The sequence below is a fragment of the Ailuropoda melanoleuca genome, chromosome 15 (assembly GCF_002007445.2).
Source record: "Ailuropoda melanoleuca isolate Jingjing chromosome 15, ASM200744v2, whole genome shotgun sequence".
In the NCBI taxonomy this organism is placed as follows: Eukaryota; Metazoa; Chordata; class Mammalia; order Carnivora; family Ursidae; genus Ailuropoda; species Ailuropoda melanoleuca.
Window position 1 is genome coordinate 14,268,703 of NC_048232.1, and position 21,315 is coordinate 14,290,017.

The 21,315-nt window shown below is 36.0% G+C and overlaps 1 protein-coding gene and 1 long non-coding RNA gene across 7 annotated transcripts in view; one reads left to right on the forward strand and one right to left on the reverse strand.

The window, feature by feature from the left end:
• MINDY3 (MINDY lysine 48 deubiquitinase 3) overlaps window positions 1–21,315 on the reverse strand; it is an 80,016-nt gene that overhangs the window by 15,793 nt on the left and 42,908 nt on the right. For all 6 annotated transcript variants that reach the window (XM_034643465.1, XM_002930695.4, XM_034643469.1 and 3 more), the window contains 2 exons: window positions 20,608–20,688; window positions 3,125–3,197 (listed from right to left, as the gene is read on the reverse strand). In XM_034643465.1, coding sequence (XP_034499356.1) covers window positions 3,125–3,197; window positions 20,608–20,688 — 154 coding nt within the window. The remainder of the gene's footprint in view (window positions 1–3,124; window positions 3,198–20,607; window positions 20,689–21,315) is intronic.
• Window positions 18,358–19,970, forward strand: LOC105234795. Its single transcript, XR_853318.3, has 3 exons — window positions 18,358–18,459; window positions 18,792–18,867; window positions 19,768–19,970. It is a non-coding gene; the product is annotated as an uncharacterized LOC105234795 (long non-coding RNA).

Sequence of the window (21,315 nt, forward strand, 5' to 3'; positions counted from 1 at the left end):
TTGCACCAAGAAAAAGAGAGGGCTCAAAATCAGAAATGAAAGAGGAAACATTACAACTGATGCCACAGAAACACAAAGTATCAGAAGACACTACTATGAACAACCATACACCAACAAATTAGACCGCTTACAAGAAATGAATTTATTTCTAGAAATATATAACCTACCAAGACTGAATCAGAAGACACAGAAATCTGAACAGATCAATAACAAAAAGGAGACTGACAAAGTAATCCAAAACCTCTTAACAAAAGCCCAGGAACAGATGGTTTCACTGGTGAATGTACCAAACACTTAAAAGAATTAATGCCAGTTCCTCTCAAACTGTACCAAAAAACTGAAGATGAGGGTATACTCCTCAACCATTTTATGAGGCCGGTATTATCCTGATACCAAAGCCAGAAAAGAAAACTACAGGTTAATATCCCTGACAAATGCAGATGCAAAAATTATCAATAAAATATTAGTAAACCAAATCCAATAGCACATTAAAAAGAGGATATACTATGATCAAGTGGGATTTATTCCAGGGATTCAAGGATGGTTTGACATACAGAAATCAATAAATGAGGTATATGTCACATTAATAAAATGAAATAAAATATGATCATCTCAATATGCAGAAAAAGCATTTGGCATAATAGAAAAATGCTCAAAAAATGTCTTATAAAAGTTATGTTCCTTAGTGTAATAAGGGCAGAGATGACAAAGCTAAGGGTTATATCATTCTCAGTGATGAAAAAAAGTCCTTTAAGATCAAGAAAAAAGAGACAGGAATGCCTGTTGTTTCTAGTTAACACAGTACTGAAAGTCCTAGCCATAGCAATTGGGTAAGAAAAAGAATGAAAAGGCATTCATACAGATGACATGATCTTATACATAAAGCCCTAAAGACTCCCTTAAACCACTGTTTGAAGTAATATACTTTCAGTACACATGCAGGATACAAAATCAACGTACTGATACCAGTTGCATTTCTATATACCAATGGACTATCGGAAAGAGAAATTAAGAAAGCAATCCCATTTACAATAGCATTGGAACAATGAAATATTTAGGAATAAGGTTAACCATGGAGTTATAAGACCTATAAACCAAAAACGAAGACACTGATGAGAGATCAAAGATGACACATAATGGAAAGATATCCTGTATACCTGGATTGGAAGAATACCGTGAAAATGTCCATAGCACCCAAAGCAATCTATAGATTCAGTGCAATCCCTTTCAATGTTCTAAAGAAATTTTTCACAGATAGAAAAAATTTGTTTGGAATCACACAAGACTGCACAGCCAAAGCAATCTTGAGAAAGAGAAAGCCAAAGGTGTCATACTACCTGATTTTCAACCTATATTACACGGCTATGATATTCAAAAGAGTATGATTCTGGCATAAAAACAGGCACATAGGCCAGTTTAGCAGAGTAGAGAGCCTAGCTTTAACCCCATTCATATATGGTCAAATAATTTTTGACAAGGATGCCACAAACACACACTGACAAAGGATTGTCTCTTCAATAAATGGTGTTGGAAAAACTGAATATCCACATGAGATGGCTATGAAATAGAATGAAACTGGACCCCTTTACACCACTCACAAAAATTAACCTGAGATGGATCAGAGACTTAAATGTAAGACCTGAAACTGTAAAACTCCTCTAAGAAAACATAAGAAAAAAGATCCTCATCATTGGCCTTGGCAATGATTTCGTGGATAAGACACCAAAGCACAAACAAAAAAACCCCTAAAATAAACAAGTGGGGCCATAGTAAGTTCAAGAGCCTCTGCACAGCAAAGGAAACACATTAAAAAGGCAACCTACAGAACAGGAGAAAATCTTCCTAAACCCTATATCCGGTAAGGGGTTAACACCCCAGACACATTAAGAATTCATAGAATTCAATAGCAAAAAAAGAAAATAATCCAATTAAAAAAGGACAATGGGTCTGAATAGACATTTTTCTAAAGACGACATACAAATAGCCAATAGGCATATGAAAAGATATTCAATATCACTAATCATCAAGAAAGTGTAAATCAAAACTACTATGAGGCATCACCTCACACCTCTTAGGATGGCTTTTATCCAAAGGACAAGAGATAAATGTTGATGAGTATGTGGAGAAAAGAGCACCAGTATACACTGTTGGAGAAAATATAAAATGGTATACCTATTAAAGAAAACATATCAAAAAATTCCTCAAAAAATTGAAAACAGAACTACCATATGATGTAGCAATCCTACTGGCAGGTATCATCCGAAGGTACTGAAATCAATAGTTTGAAGAGGTATCTGCTCTATCCCGGTCACTGCAGCATTATTCACAACAGCCAAGATATGAAAACAACCTAACTGTTGGATAAAGAAGATGTGGTCTATATATCTGTATACAAAATGGAGCATTGCTTAGCCATGACAACGAAGAAAGTCCTACCTTCTGAAAAAACACGGATGGACCTCAAGGGCATTACGCTAAGTGAAACAAGTCAGATAGATAAAAAGAAATACTGCACAATGTCACTTGTATGTGGAATCTAAAGATAGTGATTATAGTATAAAATATTGTAATATAAACTTCAAAGTTGCTAAGAGACTAGATCTTAATTGTCACCACAGAAAAATGATAATTATGTGACGTGACAGAGGTGTTAGCTAATGCTACTGTAGCTACCATTTTGCAGTACATAAATTATCAAAGCAATACTTTGTATACCTAAAATTTATAGAATATTTGTCAATTATATTTCAATTTTTAAAAAAGTATTCTGGAAGACTTATTTAATATTAATTTGAATAACAGAATAAAGGAATAACTTCAAAAAGCTTATTCAGAAGCTGGTGTTTTCCTGTTTAACACAAACTATCAGAGGTCAAAATGCAAGTAATCAAAACTTTGTTACCCTAAGAAAACTGCAAACCATATACTGTGTGAGAATTTGACAATCATGAAGCATCCTTATTTGTTCTCGTTTTCACATTTCCAATTTAAAATTTTCAAGAAATGCAACCTACATTTCATTCAATAATCCAAAAATGCTTTTGAATAAAACTCAGGTATCAATCCATTTCAAATATATAAAGATATAAAACACCAAGTCAATGATAATAATAAAATCTTTTACCTTCTGGATCGTAGGTTTGAAAAACTCTTCTGGCTTGTTCTGAAGGAGCCTCAGGAGCAACTAAAGCCATATCCTGAAAAGACAAAAAGCCTGCTATCACCCAGCCACAATAATATCATGGCCTTAAACAGAACAAATACAAGGCTAGGGTGAGGAAATTAGGAAACCTGGAGTCAGAAGATTTTGAGTGGTATTTCTATCAGATGTGTGTGACTAGCTAAGTCACAACCTCTCTGGGCCTTAAAAGTACATTTGAAAAATGGGAATACCACTGCAACCATAGGCAACTGCTGTGAGCACGATACAGAAGCTTTATATAAAACACTTGAGAAGTCTAATGTTAAATAGAGAATGACTACAAAAATGCAACCTGCAAAAAGTAATAACTTATACTTTTGCTTTAATCATTGTTCAAATAAAAAGAAATATAACTTACAATATATCTAGTTTTCAAATATTTAAAAATTAAATCTAGAGATTACTTTAGTAAGCCTATTATAGCAATACTTAGCCACAGATCAACAATCTACTTTTGCATGTCAAGAATATTAACTTAGAGGAAGTATCTAGAAGGCGAATTTCTTTTTCCCATAAAATTCTCTATCGTGACTAATTTCTTTGCATAGTAAGCCATATTACAATTTATAAAAAATAATCACAAAATTCAATGTTATCGTAGACTCTTCACAAACCTTTGCTCCACATAATTAAACTGTTATGAAATTCTACTTGACTGACAGAAATTTAGACTCTGGGCTCCAGTTGTTTTCCTCCATTCATAACGATGGTCTGAGCCTTTGTCTAAAATTGTGTTCACTCATATAAATCTTATCAGAGTACAAGTTTCTAACTATCCCCCTTTTACCTTGAATCCTCTTTAACAAGCTATAGGATAAAACTGTTAAATACAATTTGAAATGCTGTTCCTCTGTGGAAATACATTTTTATAGGTACCTTTTGTCCTAATCACCACCCCCTCTTTACCTCAGAGATGAAGGAGCAAAGTACAAGAATCAGTTAGTGTAGTTCTTATCATGAGACAAGGTGCTTCAGTTTGCATGGGAACAGAAGTCAAACGGGAATGGGAAAACATAACAGATGCAAGCCCTTACGTATTTCACACATTAAAGTTAAAAAGTGCTATTTTATAACATAGTAAAATTTGGGAATGTACAATCCTCTCTCATGTACCATCCCTCGATAGCAACTTTTAGGGTCTCCTTTCCCTGCATTTTCAATATTACTTTGCAGATAACTGCATGTCAAGTGGCATGTTTTCATCTGGCCAAACTTTCAATCCCTTTCTGATTTTACGATTCAGTCCTTCCTTGCTGGATACCTGGACGATGTCTAATCTTTCACTGTGATGAACACGGCTGCATCTAATAAACCTGAACATGTAATTTCACATGTGTGCGGTTTTATCTGTACTTCAGAGCACCAGAGCAGGACTGCTGCGTCAAAGGAAGAATGCACTTGTCATTTGGGCTGTTAATGCCAGGTTCTTGGGTTATGTTTATTTAGCCTATTTAGAACAGTAGTTCTTAAAAATTCTTTCCTTTTTATAATATATCACCAGTACAGCCTTAGCCCTATAATTAACTTTGTATTGACACTAGGATTGCAGTGTCAGCTCCCCGATTTAGGGAGCAATTACTGACACAGCGGCTATTATTATGATCCCCTAGCTGCCTTTATCACTTCCAAACCGTAATTACAAAAGTTGCTTCATGTAGTTCACCGTAAGCTTTAGTTTCCTTCCCACTTCTTTTCGATTCTTCCCTTTAGAATGGCTGTTGGAATTTTGGGATTCATCCCTGAAATTCTACATGAGGAGAAGGGGGTAGAGCTGCAGATGAGATTTTACCCAAGAGGCAAACTTACTCGGGCCCAAGATGAGGATACATTCTTTCTATTAACCATCTGTTGCATTTCAACCTTTGTTATTACTAAGTGATGAGGAAAAGCTTAAAACGAGTGTTAAAACAGGACTTTGAATTTTCTAAATATAAATATGATCTAAATAGAATGAAAGGAAATACTGCTTTTCTCGGTCAAAAAAAATCTTGTCAGGGGAAGAGGTGGCAGAGAATATAGTTGAAGCATTACTTGAATATTCTTACATAGTGAAATTTTGGGAATTACTACTGTTGAGCTAACGGGGAGGATTCCAGTCCTAGCCACAGAAAAAGGTTTACATCGAATTCTCTGGCATTAAAAATGTCAGAAAATGCAGGCGTGTGAGAGAACTGAAAGTGAACTACCTGATGCCTTATCTTTAAGTGTATAAATAGAAAATACAATACGCTAACATAGAAAAGAATTAAAACAGACTTAATGAAATGTTCACTGCATATCTCTTGCCTCTGGTTATGAACATACAAAAAACTTACGCTTTAGAAAATGTATTATTCTTATTTGAATTGGCTATATATGCTGGCCTGATCTAGAAGATCATCTGAAGCTTGGGCACAACTCCCAGGGTACTCTGGTTTAACAAATGTTCATTTAGAACAGGGGCTGGCATACTTATTCTGTAATGGGCCAGACAGTAAATAGGGCCATATGACCTCAGCAGCAAGATAATACAGTAATACATAAACAAGTGAGCATGGATGTGCTCCAGTAAATATTTTACAAAACTAGCTGGTGGCTTCATCTGGCCTATGGGCCAGTTTGCTGACCCTTGCTGTAGAGAATGTATTATTTCCCCAAGTGCACTAGCACTTACTCAACATCCTTCTTTCTGACACATCTGGGAATACAAAGGTGTCCCTTAACAGATTTTACTAAGAAGATACTTTGGCTCTCAGCTCAAAGAGAAAGAGGGTAGGGAGTCCTAGCTAGAAGGAATTAGCAGGGCCGTGGGTGGGGGACTAGAACTGTGAGAAAAGCAGCAGCAAGGAAGGGCCTTGATGGAAGAATGAATCTGACTGTGAACATCAGGGGCTAGGATGATGGTTATGTATCCAAGTAGAGCACATGGAGTTCTCCTAACGCTGAGCACACTACGAACACTCCAGGCCTGCTGACTGCAAGCTGCTTGCAGGCCAGGGGAAGCAGGACCTGAGCACTGGAGGAGGCCAGGGCTGGAGAACCTACAAGGTGAGACACGGAAACGGAGGACAGCAGATTACTTCAAAGATGTCAGACAGGAGGACTGTAGAAAAGGAATTTAGAGTTTCCCGGTTGAAGTTCAGAAGTGTGAAACAAGTAGCTCAAAACCCTGGACGTGAGCGAACAACCCAGATGTGAACTACCTAAAGAGAAATTCCTTTCTCCTCCCAAAATACAACCTCGTGGCACGGGTCAGGTTCCATATAACGAACCCAGCAACTGTAATGGTCATTACTAGTAAATTTTGTCATCAATGATCTTTTTTAAAATCTTATTTTACTCCTTTTGTCTCAATGATATACTAATAGCTAATTTGCTAAACTCCTTAGAAATTAACTGGTTTTAATCATACTACTCATTTTATGCTAGAGGGTTATGTGTTTATGCTAGAGGGTGTTTAAAAAAAAAAAAAAAAGGAAAACTCTCCCCCCCAAACATTACATTCCAAGGAAAACATTCCAAAAATTTTCATCCACAAATCAAAGCCAGTACAGTCTTCCAAACTGATTATTGGCTTGCCTATTGTGTTTACAATGCTTTTTAGACTATAGAAAATGATCTTTTGTTAAAACTTGTTTAAATTTATGTAATGTTTAAAGGTTTATGGATGAAATCCAGAAAAGTTATAAAACCACCTATTCCCACTAAAGTATTCCATGCTGAACTCTTTTTAACTTTCTAATTTGATTTAAAATGACAAATGCCAACACTAATTTTGGCCAATGTATTTAACTTAAAGACTTCTGAACAAGGTTCCTAGTTTAAAGATCTTTAACAGAAGGATCGATGTGGTGAATCTGGTAATATATTAAATGCCAACTATATTTCATACTTGCGTAGCAAGTTTGGGAAGAGTTCATTCAACTGAGAAAGCATCCTTTATAATCTTGAGACAAAATATTTTAGTGAGATACAACTGCTGTATTTTTCTCACTGAACATAAAGGATGACGTCAAAGAGAACTCTCATGTAACAGCTGTATAGGTGTGAAGAATAATGCGAGAACTTTACCCTTCAGATTTCCATATCTAGGACTTTACAGAGCAGTAGCTTTTAGATTATATATTTAATACATTTTTTGCATACGACTATCCACACACCCATAACATTTTGAATACTGGCTGGCAAGCCTGTTAAATGGTAAAGAAAGACCTACGCTGTATATTTATGGTCACAATCTAACAGAAAAGAGAAAAATATACTACTATATGCTTATGTTGAATAGTATTAAAATTAAGAAAATTACCTCCTAAAATAAAATCTAAACATACACCAACTCCCCCCCTCCCCGAAAACCACTGAGTTATAGAGTTTACAATGATGTAATTCCAAGTTATCCAAGTCAACAAGGCTAGCTGTAAGCATTTTCTTTCCTTCATCACTAGCTTTATTAAGTAGAACAAAATTTCCCTGTGTATTGCATCTGAAACTTTTAGGTACCTCCACTGGGAAAAGATACTAAACCTAATAGTTAAATATTAGAATATTGTTTTAGTTATTTAAACTCTGATTTATCATCAAAATTATTTCTACCCTAAAAGTAGTTCTCTCCTTGGTCAAATATAATCGGATGCTTTTATCAGAGGAATGTTGGAACAAACAATTTCTATTTAGCCATTTTACTGGCCAACAGGGACTGCTAAACAATATAGCTTTTAAAATTAGCCTCAACCAACTTTCATTAACTGGCAAAGTGCTATAGAGAGAAGGGAGAAAAGAAAGCCATGCTGTAATGGGACTATCTAATATCCTATAGTCATGAAACAAGTATCTCTTTTTCATGTAGTTCTGTCTGCACTATTACTATAATTATTCGCTGTTCACCATAAACCTTTTAAATGTTGTAACATTAGCTATCCTTCTAAACACCTACTGAAATAGAAGGCAGGCCTGTGTTCAGTTCGTTGGCTAGGTATAAGTAAGTCATTACTGAAAAAAGGTCTTTATAAAATTTGTTCATTATACCTTTCATCATTATCAAGATAAATCTCCTAAGCAATCAAAGAACCTCTGAGAGTTTTACCTAACTTCAGGAATGATCACACATATATATATTACATTTTAGCTCACAGATAACATTTCACAGTGCCATGAAGAGCCCTTCAAAAGAAAAAAAAGTTAACTGGTACATAATTTCCCTTTAAGCTTTAAGTAATGTTTCACTTTAAAATCACTTTATGTTTCACATTGACTCAAACTCACTAACTATACTTCTGGAAATATTTTGGGAATCACTATGAAACAGATTTTAAATCAAGTACCAAATGCTCTCAAGTACGTAATATTCTTCAGTGCCGATGTCAGTAACAATTCAGGTAATGCCACGCCAACTGAAAGCAGCTAGGACAGTGGACTTTTCCCTTACTCTTCCACTACTTCTCCCCAAATGTGCAAAAGCCCCAGGCTCTCCCCACAACAGCCACTGTTGTGCAGCGCTGATCTGTGCCGCGTTAGCAGAGAAGTCAGGGAAGGAATGTAAAGAAAAGCCCTTCAAGGCTCTTTCTCCAAAAAAGCAAACTCTAAATGCACAAGTAGAAATAAGGCAGTAGGAGGACGTCTCCGATGGACATGGTTAGAATCATTACTACTTTAATACTAATGAATGGGCTTCTTTTTCTCCCTATTATCCCTATTATCCTAACTATACAACTCACCTTAATAATCCTTCCAGCCTTTCTCAACTGGTTTCTGCCAGAGAATTCATTCCTAAGGCCTAAAGCATCCACTCTGAGTAATGACTCTGCTGTGTACCTACAGTCATTTTCTGTGTTCTCTTGTGAAGAACCAGGTGGAGAGAAGCTGTTAGCCTTTTAACTACTGAATTTCTTTAAGAGAACAGCTAACCTAAGCCATTCCTCTCTCAGTACATGAATACCTACATAATTTAAGAAAACCGATTTTCTGACTTCTTTAAATGGTTAAAGTTAATATTCAATGATCACCTGAATAAAAATCAAACAATCAGAAAATTCTTCCTTATTTCTAATTAAATACTCTATATTTGAATCATTCTAAACTCAGTTAAATCACCTGGACGCAAAGTAACTTATGGTGCTAGATGGTACTGTTGTTCTTAATTTCTTATACCTCCCTACCTTGTAAGAGGATTATTCATCACGGCCTGTGGCCTGTGGCTATGGGCTTGTGAAGTACCTCTCTGGGAGGGGTCTACTGCCTACCCTCACGGACATCAGCTTTGGCCAGGTGACTTCTTTTGGCCAGAGCAATATAAGCAAAAGTGACATTCTGCTAGCTCCTAGAAGCTTTAAGTGCCACCTGCGGCTTTGCCAAGTGTCTTTCTCTTTTCCCTCTACCAGGAGAACTGCACATTCCTCACAGGCTGCTCCTTCAGTCCAGATCTTAGAATGAGGAAGGCACATGGAACACACCTGCAGCCCCCGTGTCAATTAAGAGAGAGAGAAAGAAGCTCTGGCATGTGTTTGGGGAGGAGGGGTATGGTGGGAGCAGTGCCCCAGTATAGGCAAATACAGGCTGCACTCTCTGTAGAGGATTTAAATATAACAAAACTCACCTTGTTGAAATGCTTTTATAATCACCAACACATGCAGGCAAATCTAAACAATTCTAGTGGTCAAATATCCCTCCTGCCTGGGGTGGACTGCTTTCACTGCCTCCTTCTTGAATACGGAATAAATCACTGAAATTTCAGGGTTGTTATTTCAGGAAACTGGCAAAAGGAATTAAAACATCATATTCTGGCTGGGGCTTTATTTTGCTTGTGTCACGTGTATATTTGCTCTTCCTGTTCATAGTTGGCCTGCCTTCTCCTCTTGTCTTTCCCTTCATGTTTATCCTCTGACACTGACTGTAATAATGTAAGCTGCATACAGGGGAATCTCCATATATACAGATTTTCTATGTTTCATATGAAATGAATGCCTACGAGGATTACTCTGTAGTCCACCCAACACTATGTAATTTAAGCTTGGCAGGCTTGCATTAGTATCAGTGCAAAGTAAGGGATAACCCTGACCGTACCCCCCCACTTCCCCCCTCCAAATCCTTTCTCTTTTTATATTATTTTAAATAGGGTTTGACTATGAAAAATAGTCACAATATTCAAATTTCTAATAATCTTAGGTTTTATCAGAGCTTTATGGAAGAGTTCTTGTTCACTATGAAGGTTATTCTACTTCCATGGACATGCTTTACATTCATGCCTTGGAAACTCATGTTAAGCCTTCCAAATCAAGCTAAGCGTGCAGACATAGCAGAGCAAAGACAGTCTGGGAATAAAGGATTATTCCAGCTGGTCCTGTATCTGATCCCAACCTTTGCTTCCTCCTTAATCTACCAGCACAACCAGTATCGTTCAGCCATACGGAACCAAGTACTATTCCCCAAATATAGCATGGACTGTCACATCCCACATCTTGTCTTTTTGCTTCATCTTTTCTCCAAGCCTAAAATATAGCCCTCATTTCATATTAAGTCCAAAACTTATCATGTCCTTTAATTCAAGTATCATATCCTATGCACCCACCTCTCCCCTCTTCCAGTCTCTATTACACTCTTGTGCAATTTTTTTTTGTTTTTTTGTTTTTTGTTATCCTAGGGGACAGAAATAGTGAAAAGCTACAGAGTCAGAAGACTGGAGTTTGAATCCTGGCTTTGGTGCTCACTAGTGTATAACTTTGGAGAGGTTATTTTTCACTGGCCCCAGACTATAAGATGTAAATGAGAAGTGGTACTTACCTCACAGGGGTGCCCTGAGGATTAAATGAGGAATGCATGCAAGATGGTTAGCATAATGCCTGACACAGGCACCACTCAGTAAATGCAAACAGAAAATTATTACACTGCTTCATTCATCTTTGCATTTCAATAGGACTTAGTACAATGCCTAATGTTAGCTATACTAGGTCCTGTGGGAAAACAGGTGAAGTGCAGTTAACATCAGTGATCACAAGAAGGTAGAACGTTGGAAGAAATTTTAGCAACAATGAGGGAGTAAGAGAAGCAGTGGTCAAAACACAAAAGATGTCAAGGCTGGACTATGAATAATGAGCAGGATTTTATCACATTCTGGGCAGAGGGTAACATAAATAAAAGCACAGAGAAATAAAATCACAAACTCGTTAACACAATCATACATTAAATACATGATATAAGACAAAAAACTCTTAGAAACAAACAAAGGGAAAGAGGGACAGACTGCAGTCAGCAGGCTGACATGACTGACATGATTAACAAAGAGAAAAAGCAAAATCCTAAAAATTACAAAATCCAGACACAGAAACAGCTGCCTAAGGGCATTCAGGGTAGTATGAAAGAGAATGTAAGAGCAATTTAATTGTCACTTTGTTTAAGGAGGCAAGAATATTTATAATACATTTTGAAAAATCTCTGATAAAAAGAGTTAAAAACAAAAGCTTTATTATGACAGCACAAATCCGTGGCATAACCCTACAGATAGCTGATGAGGGGTAGTTCCAAAGTGTGCTAAGCAGTTAGCAAACAGTTTGTGGTTAAAAATTCACAGTTTTTCAATAATTTAAATAACTGAAAATTGTTAATTTATGTAGACTTCTACCCAAACTTTCCAAGTCGTTCAACTACCAGATGCTATTTCTTACATTAGAGGATAGGTGTTAAAAGCACACATGACAAGTTATGACTTTAACTATAAAAATAAATAGTTTAGGTCTCAAATCCATTTCCTTTCTGTAGTAGAGAAGGCATGACATTGAAACGTAAGCACAAACTCACAAATTTACTTCAGATAAATGGATGGGGTGACTAACTGCATTAACATAGCAAAACCCAAACTGCAACATTCTACATGTTACAGAATGCCTGGCTATCAATTTAGCTGCTTTCGAAGTTCCAGGACTTTGACCCAACAATGAAAGATACAGAGGTTGAATTTTCATTATAACAAATAAAGTCTCCAAAGCATTGTTTTACTTTTTCTTAAAATTGTGTTTATGACATGTAGAGAAATGTATTAATGGTCAGGTAGGGTTGTCCAGTTTTTAAACACCTAAAAAAAGAAACCTAACACTTGATCGCAGTAGCCTTCCTAACGTTACACCCAAGGATGAACGCACAAAAGGAGCTTGCCCTGGAGAAAGAATTCTGAACAGACTCCCAGTAACAGCACAATAAGAGTAGTGAGCTCATGCAGAAACAGTTACATGTTTTGTTTCTCCTTCGCATTCAATACGGTTTCTTTATATATTCTGCATTTCATGTATTTTCATGTGTTCTTACCTAAAAGGAAAACTGCTTTTATCACAAGAAAGGTCAAAGGTGATACTCTGCACACACAAAGAGGCCTTTTTCTAACCATAAAAGAGAATAAAAAGGGATGTAAAACTCATCTCTCCAACTTCAAAAGGCAGTATGAAATGGATTACCAAGGAAATTAGTCACTGATCTTCCAAAGATGAAACGAGATGTTATATAGGTGGGTTCCAGTTATTTTTATATTGAACCAGCAGCTGTCATCCCACATGGAGATTGAAATGCACCATAAAAAAAAAGACAAATTTATTTTGTCTACTACTTTATACACATATAATTCTAACAAAATTAAAAGCATAATATTTTCAAATGTAAATCCCTCATCTTGAATTTGCTCTAAAAATTAATTTCACAATTCATTCCAATTCAAGATGAAATAATGAGAATGACCTAAATAATTTAATCTTAAAACCAAAGTATAAAAAAAGGAAGACAAAGAAAGGGAAAAATGATGGTTAGAGAGAAGAAAAAGGTAAGTGGACAACTGCCCAAATATTCTGTCAGGTGATATTTGGGCATTTAAAGTATATATGTTTCAGTATAAAAAGACTGGACTCCTAAAAGATGATTTAAAATGTTATACAGCCTTGTCTTAACAATAAGGGCTATTTTTTTTTTTTGAAATTAAGGGAAATAATTCAAGAAAGATAAGCTTAAAAATACAGGTTCTGTATTCAAGCATCTACTACTCAAAATCATTTCTTTTACCTGTGTAGTAAGTTTTTAAGTTTTCAATTTATCAAAAGTACCATGGTACTTGAATTAAAAAAAAAGTACCATGGTACGATGACCTTTAGAATGACGTTCAATATACTACCCATACCTACAAGACATGCTCTCTCACAATGTACAGATCTGAAAATTTTATTCTGTCATGGCTCAGATGACTTGCTTGGCGAATTCTCCACCCTACTTAATGGAAATTAAGTTTCCTTCCTTGAAGAAGTCCATTTATGTACTGCATTTTACCTCACCCACATCTTCTTATTACAGGGTTCTGAGGGCCCCCTGCTGTGTGATGACTCTGAGTTTCTCTGCCATCCCTGCAGTTAACAGTGAGGAGGAATAGCTCGTAACCTAAGTATGAAACTCCCACTTACACAGGATGGCTTCTATGTACGTTTTGCAACCACATTCTCTAAGATACATCAAGAGGACAATATTCGTTGTTTCCTAGACACAGGAGTTTAATAAGATAAGAAAGATCACTTTGTCTATGTCAGATGGGAGAGTAAGATGACTTATAAAATGTGTCACACAGTTAAATTTAAAAACTTAAAGAGATAAAAAAAGATGGTTAGAATCAATCTGAAATTTTACAAATTGATTTTCAAATAAAATTGAATTGTGAAAAATCTCTACCAACCCTACAAAATGTGTTGAATGATGGGTCAGGAAGAAGGTTCCAATAAAATAAATAAGTTAAATTCTGGGCCACTGGACATCTCAAATATCAAGGGATAACTTTATTAAGTAAACAGTCTGGCACTGAAATTTAAAATCACAGACTTTACACCTCTTATAAAATAAACTATAGTTAATTACTTATAGTCCTTAGAGTTATTGTACTGATTAGGAACAATTTTCTTCCCCATCCTCAAACCATGAACATAAATTTTAAATATGATAGAGTTTATGTGACAATGGTTATTTATAAATACTCATCAAAGTTGTTCTTTTTTTTTTTTTAAAGATTTTATTTATTTATTCGACAGAGATAGAGACAGCCAGTGAGAGAGGGAACACAAGCAGGGAGGAGTGGGAGAGGAAGAAGCAGGCTCATAGTGGAGGAGCCTGATGTGGCTCGATCCCATAACGCCGGGATCACGCCCTGAGCCGAAGGCAGACGCTTAACCGCTGTGCCACCCAGGCTCGCCTCATCAAAGTTGTTCTTATTCACTAATCTGGAGAAAGAATCTGTATGTGTAAGAGCAAAAGCGAGTTCTTCTGTTTTACTCTTCATATAAATATTGCATACATTAACTGTTATTTCTTGATTTATAAGCTTACAGATCTATTGAATTCTCATGATCGAAGACAACTTAGCTTTCCTAAGTCCCCATCTCTCCCCCTTATTCAAATACCAACATGGTTATATCACAGTTTTTGGTGAAACAGATCTTCAGTGTTTTCTGCAATTCATTTGTTCAACAAAAATTTCCTGAGCACCAACAGTGTGTCTGGCACTGTTCTAGGCAGTGGAAAACAGGAGACAAGAGAGACAAAAATCCTGCCTTCAGAGAGCTTACTGAGAAAGACAGATTTTTATAAAACAAATATATAGTATGTACCTAAACCCAGAATATATTAAAAACTCTTACAGTTCACTAACAAAAAAACCAACAACCCAATTCAAAAATAGGCAAAGAACTTGAATAAACATTTCTCCAAAGAATACATACAAATGGCCAAAAGTATATAAAAGACCAACATCATTATTCACGAATTAGGGAAATGCAAATCAAAATTACAATGACCACTTAACACTCACTAGGATGGTTATAATAATAATAGAAAAGAGGAAAATAACAAGTGTTGGCAAAGATGTGGAAAAACCTGGAACCCTTGTGTATTGCTGGTGGGAATGTAAAACAGCGAGGCAGTTTCCCAAAAAGTTAAACACAGAATTGCCCTATGTCCCAGCAATTCCAGTTCTAGGTATTTACCAAAAAGAATTGAAAACAGGGACTCAAACAAGTGTTCACAGAGAAACATTCACAGCAGCATTATTCACGCTAGCCAAAGGTGGAAACAGACCAGATGTCTACTAAGCAGATAACTGAATTGTGTTCTGTGCATACACAGAGTATCAGTGAGCCATAGAAGGGACTGAAGTAGTGATGAGAACGTGCCGCAAAAACATTACACTCGTGGAAGAATCCCCAACAAAAAGTCACATGTTGTAGGATCCATTTATATGAAATACCCACAACAGGTAAATTCCTAGAGCTTGAAAGCAAACTGGTGGTTACTGGGGTTCTGGAGAGAAGGAATGGGGAGTGCATGCTTACTGGATATGGGGTTTTATTTTGGAGTGATGGAAATGTTCTGGAACTAGTTACAGGTGGTGGTCACACAACACTCTGTACTGAATGCCACTAAGTCGTTCATGTGAAAATGGTTAATTTTGTTATGTGAATTTCACCTCAATTAAAATATATCTGTATCTGTGAGAATGTTAATGAAAAGGTGGGGGAGTAAGGGGTTGACATTTTAGAAAGGGTAGCCAGGGAAGGTCTAACTAAGGAGGTGACTTTTGAATACCAACCTGAAGGAAGGAAAGAATCCTTTATACAGACATCTGAGGCAAGATCATTTTAAGCAAAGGGAACAGCACATGCAAAGGGCTTGCCTCATTCCTGAGTCAGAGGTAAGATCAGCATGGCCAAGGAAGGGGGAGTAGGAGGAAATGTGATTATTATTATTTTTTAAGATTTTATTATTTATTTGACAGAGAGAGACAGCCAGTGAGAGAGGGAACACAAGCAGGGGGAGTGGGAGAGGAAGAAGCAGGCTCATAGCAGAGGAGCCTGATGTGGGGCTTGATCCCAGGACTCCGGGGTCACGCCCTGAGCCGAAGGCAGATACTCAACGACTGAGCCACCCAGGCGCCCCGGAAATGTGATTAGAAAGGCAATGGGGAAACAATCAGATGAGGTGAGGTAGGGCCTACTAAGTTATTCTAAGGACTTTGGCTTTCATGCTTAATGAAGAGGAACCAATACAGGGTTTTGAGCATCAGAGTAACATGAAGTGACCTGTATTTTAACAGGGTCATTTCAGTTGCTGAATTGAGAAGATACTACAGCTCCCCGAAGGGCAACAGTATAGTCCTCAGTTAGAAGTTACTGCCAACGATCTAGAGGAGAGATTTCTCCAATTTGTCTTTCAGTTCTTTAAGTTTTCACTTTCTAGTTTGTCTATCAAATGTTCTTTCCTCATAGCCTCCAGAGTTTCATGGATATAATAACTTCTCTTACAGTTTTTGGTTTTTTGAAGTTTTCTTTTGATCCCTATACTGTCTTACACTATCTCCATTCTTTCTTTTTTTAAAATTTATTTTGTTAAGTACCTTTTCCCCTATTGCTTTGACTTCTGTTTTTCACGTAAGCATTCCAAGCACTGTCCATGTGGGTGGGACTTTAAACCGCACTGTGGGGCTATGTGGCTGGGCCATTTTGTTGAGATACCCCGAACCACAGTGTCTCAGTCTTTACTCTTAACTGGGTCAACTTGCCCATTGAAACATTAATTGCTTTAATCATGAGTGGGTACATTCAACGAGAGCAAAGCTGCTGAGTTCCTTCTGAGACTCTTAAGATTAATCATTTAAAACACTCATCTTATTAGCTTTTTCTACCTCTCATCTATCCAATCCAATCTGTCACCAAGTCCTGACAGTTTACCTCAGGAATAAATCTCTCAAATTTATGTACTTCCATCAATGTCTACCATTATTACCCTGGCCAAACCACATCCCCTGCTTACCTAGAATACTACAAAAGTCTTCTTTACCCATTCCCTAGCTTATCCTTCAGTATGTCTGTTTTCCACAATTAGTCACAGTCATCTCCAACATGCAAATTTAATCCTGTTTCTTTCCTTCCTATCTCTCCCAAAACTATTCCCACCACTGATTTTTTACTGTCATTACTCTTTGAACAGTCTTTCTAGTCAAAGACCTGCTTTTGCTTCTGTACCCTTATCTTACCCCTTGCCCCTCAGATCCTCAGTGCTCCTGTTCTTCTCGTCCAGTTTGTTCCCACTATAGTCCTTGCCTCCTATTTCCTGTCTAGGGAAGGCTTTTTTTTCCTTTTCCCCATAGTTTCATCTTACTAATGCCTTGATGCTCATTGTAGACATCACTTCTTCAAGGAAACATCCTTAATCTTCCAAAACTAAGATAAATTCTTAGAGCTTTATAGACCTGTGCTTTGTCAGACCTCATCATAGTTACAGCTGTACAGTTTATAAGTGATTCTGATGAAAGCCTCCCCCATTACAGTGTCTCTCTCCATAAGGACAGGAGCACATCTATTTTTGCTCAGCACTGTCTTCACAGCACCTGGCATAACGCCAGGCACATACTAGATGTCCAGTAAATATCTGAATATTCATTTGAATATACACACGAATGATGGCAGGGGCAACTAGCATCACCTCCGGTACATGAAGAATCACACTGCTTTTTAAAAGCATTTTAAAATGTGAAATTACAGATTACTTTGAAAACTGTGACCTTTAAACATGCTTTTTTACTTAATCATAATCACCACAAAGAGGTCAGCACCTGAAATACGTATCCATACAAACAGATCAGTTTTACAGAACAAGACCTCAGCATTTACATTACACTGCTGTTTGTTTCAGGCCATGGAACATAAAGTGAATGAACCCGCCCCCCCAAAATAAACCAAAACTCAAAAATAAATAAGAAAAACAAACCTCCAGATTACTTTTTGAGTAACAAAAACAAGGCCAAAATTACTTGCTCAAATATAGAAATATCAAAGAATGTTCAAATAATAGGTCTTATAATATAAAGAACAGCAAAACTTACAGTATTTTCTATATGACAAAGACTACATAAATACTACTTTTATTTTAAAAAATTTTAAACTGGACCTAATAAATGTTATGAAGCACTACTGATCTCATTTGCTACTTATTTGATCTTCCAGCTTTTATCTCAAAGGGAAAAATTCTTTACTTGCAACTCTTTTTAAAGAACCACGTCCAAACAACCTAAATTCAGTTGTTTTAAAATACACTGAAGAGGAAGTATCCATGCTTTTAAGAAGCTTCAGAATGAGTCATGAAAAAATATTTTTAGAAGATATAAATATCACTGGAACCCAAGTGTGGAAAATTTATGCACAGGCTTTTTTCATTGAACTAATGAATCCCCTACATTATGTGCCAGACTACGTACCAGACCCAGAGATACAAAGGTAAGTACTAAAACAGTAACAATTAGTATAAAATTCAAGACTTCTAAAAGAGAAATAAGGTACTTGATATATATGATTTTTAGGACTTATAATTGTTGAACTTAAATCTTACCATAAAATTCTTTCTAATCACTTTCTGCGTGTGTGCATTTTCCTATCAGGATTATCAGTAGCTCCAGGGATGCAAATAAATGGAGATTTGAAAACCTTGTCTGACTTAGGAGGCATACATGGAGCTTGTTCTGTGAGGCCTACAACTGGTGTGGCAAGGGTTTTTGTTTCTCTCTATGCACTTCTTGTCTCTCATTCAATATTTTGTTGCATTGGTTGAGGTCTGTGATCAAGATGAACGAGAGGGTCTCTGCCCTACACAAGGCTCATTGCTGACCACAGGACACACAAAAAAAGGTATGGGAAGTAGGAACTATGCACTGTGTGATAAATGCAATTGAACACCAAGCAGTTGGGTAGGAAGTGTATATTTCATAGAAAAAAAGGTATCTATCCACAGACCTAACATTTAGATGCTAAAATATAAAATGTCTGCATGTTTATATATCTCAGTTGACAGTGTTCTTATATTAACCTTCTGTAAAATCTCTTCTGCTACTTGACAACAAAATAATTTCTTAAATATCAATCATAAAGTTCAAGATTTAAAATATTTTCATCTCATTATCATTTATATTTGAAACTTACATTGTTTCATAGAATTTATTAGTTTTCCTGTGCTAAAAATGGGGCTGGAGATAAAAATAATAATTGACTTGAAACTACATTTTTGAATCTAAATTGGAACTTTCTTTTCTGGAAATTTAGAACACTTGACACAAAAATCAGTCAAATGATGAAATCCTCCCTCTGGAATTCAAAGTTGTTCAGTTTCTATAGTTTACATTATGTTTTCAATCTCTACTTTAGGAGCGAAATAAACAGAAAAAGCTTTCAGACTAAATGTAACTTATCAGTACTTTTACTACAGTAGTTCTGTCGAAGTCTGTACTTTTTGAGTTATATTTTATAGCTTTTTCTGTTTAAGGTAAATACGTATCTTGCTCTAAATCCACTCACTAGATTTTGGCAGCAATTTGAAAGTAATCCAGTAGTAAGTGAGGAAATAGGTCCACACAACCTAGCACTGTCAGCTCACTCTTTGGTACAATTTATACGAGTCATACTTCTTTCAGACACAAAATTACACTAAAAAGTACAATCTAAAAAAGTGTATGGGGTAATCAAGAAGGTCCTCTAGACATAAGAACCTCAAAATAAACAATTCTGTATTTTCTCCCTTTCCTCCAACATCAGCAACTCTATGTTCAATAAATGCAGAATAATGACGATGGCAGTGAGGATGATGATGGCAACCGCCAAGATTTCCTGGGCACTTAACCTGCACTACGTACTGCTAAACATTTTATATTTAAACCTGACAACAAACCTAAGAGTGAGGTATTATCAGAAACCCTTATTTTAAAGACACGGAAAAGAGGCTGAACAACATTTGCAAGTGGGAAAGCTAGGATTCAAAGGAAGTCTGACTCCAAAGCTCTTAACCACTCCATGCAGAGAAAGAAATACCATCGTCAAAGGATGAAATTTAGAAACAGGTTTGTTTTCAGAATTAAAATAAACATATTCAAATGCATTTAATCTATGTCAATATTGTCACCATGTATCTACCAAAATTGTAGGAAATATTACATCTTAAAAGAGCACTTCTATACCACTGAACTATTAATAGATTTAAAAATATGTTCCTAGATGTTATAACTAAAATTATTTTATATTATGTAAATTAGATTCTTATCCTCTCTACAAAAGAGCAATCCAAAACTTTTAGTTATTTAACAGTAATTTCTGAAAAATATCAAAAGCCAAATCTCTAAAGTCATAAAAGATAAAGAAATTATAGCTAAATCATGACAGAGTTTACTGAAATAATTGTAAAACAAGAGCAGTGTAACAGTATTTCTTTACTATTAATTTTTTAGATTTTGGAACAATCTACTTGTTAGTAGGAATACACTGAATTCTGCACAAACATCCAAACTAAATATGGACTTAGATTACTTGTTGCCTGATGTCATATGTAAAAAAAAAAAAAAGAAAGAAAGAAAAAAGAAAAAAATCCTGCTATAAGCATACCTTGGCAAAAAATACGGTGAGGTGAGTTTCACTGCCAACAATCCAAATAGGGAATTTTGGAGATTTCAAGTAAGAACCAACCTAGAACAAACGTAGCAAAATAAACAAACAAATGAAAATTTTATACTGCCAGCTGAATATCTGCCCACGAATATTAGAAGCATAACTGAAGTGTCCAATTCATATTTAAAAGGAATAATGTACTGTGCCAGAATGCCTTCCCCACAAAGGTCAAATGCTGAATGTAAAAATCCATGTTATAAAGACTGTCAGGGCTAAGCTTGTATCGCACTTTTACATCAGAGTAACAATACTACAGATTTAACAGACCTGGAAAAATGTAGTTTAGCCCTAAGAATCATTCCCAGGTTTTACTAAAGGTGCTAGACAGAATGACCACTTCTAGCTTTTCAGCTTGGTTCTCAAATCCTGAAACCATAAACTTGATGATAATTACTTTATCAGAAGAACAATTATAAATTAACAAATGAATATATTTACAAATAAATAAGTACAGGGAAAAAGCCTTAAGCACATCCTGTCTTCAAAGAACCTAGGACAATATAATAATCTCTGTAAAGCAAAATATATACTCCAGAATACTTAAGGATATGAAAGAATCCTGTCACTTGACTCTTCATGGTTGGATGTAAGTTCAAAGTTCTATAATATGAAGTCTCCTTAAAATGCACAAAAAGTTACACTTAT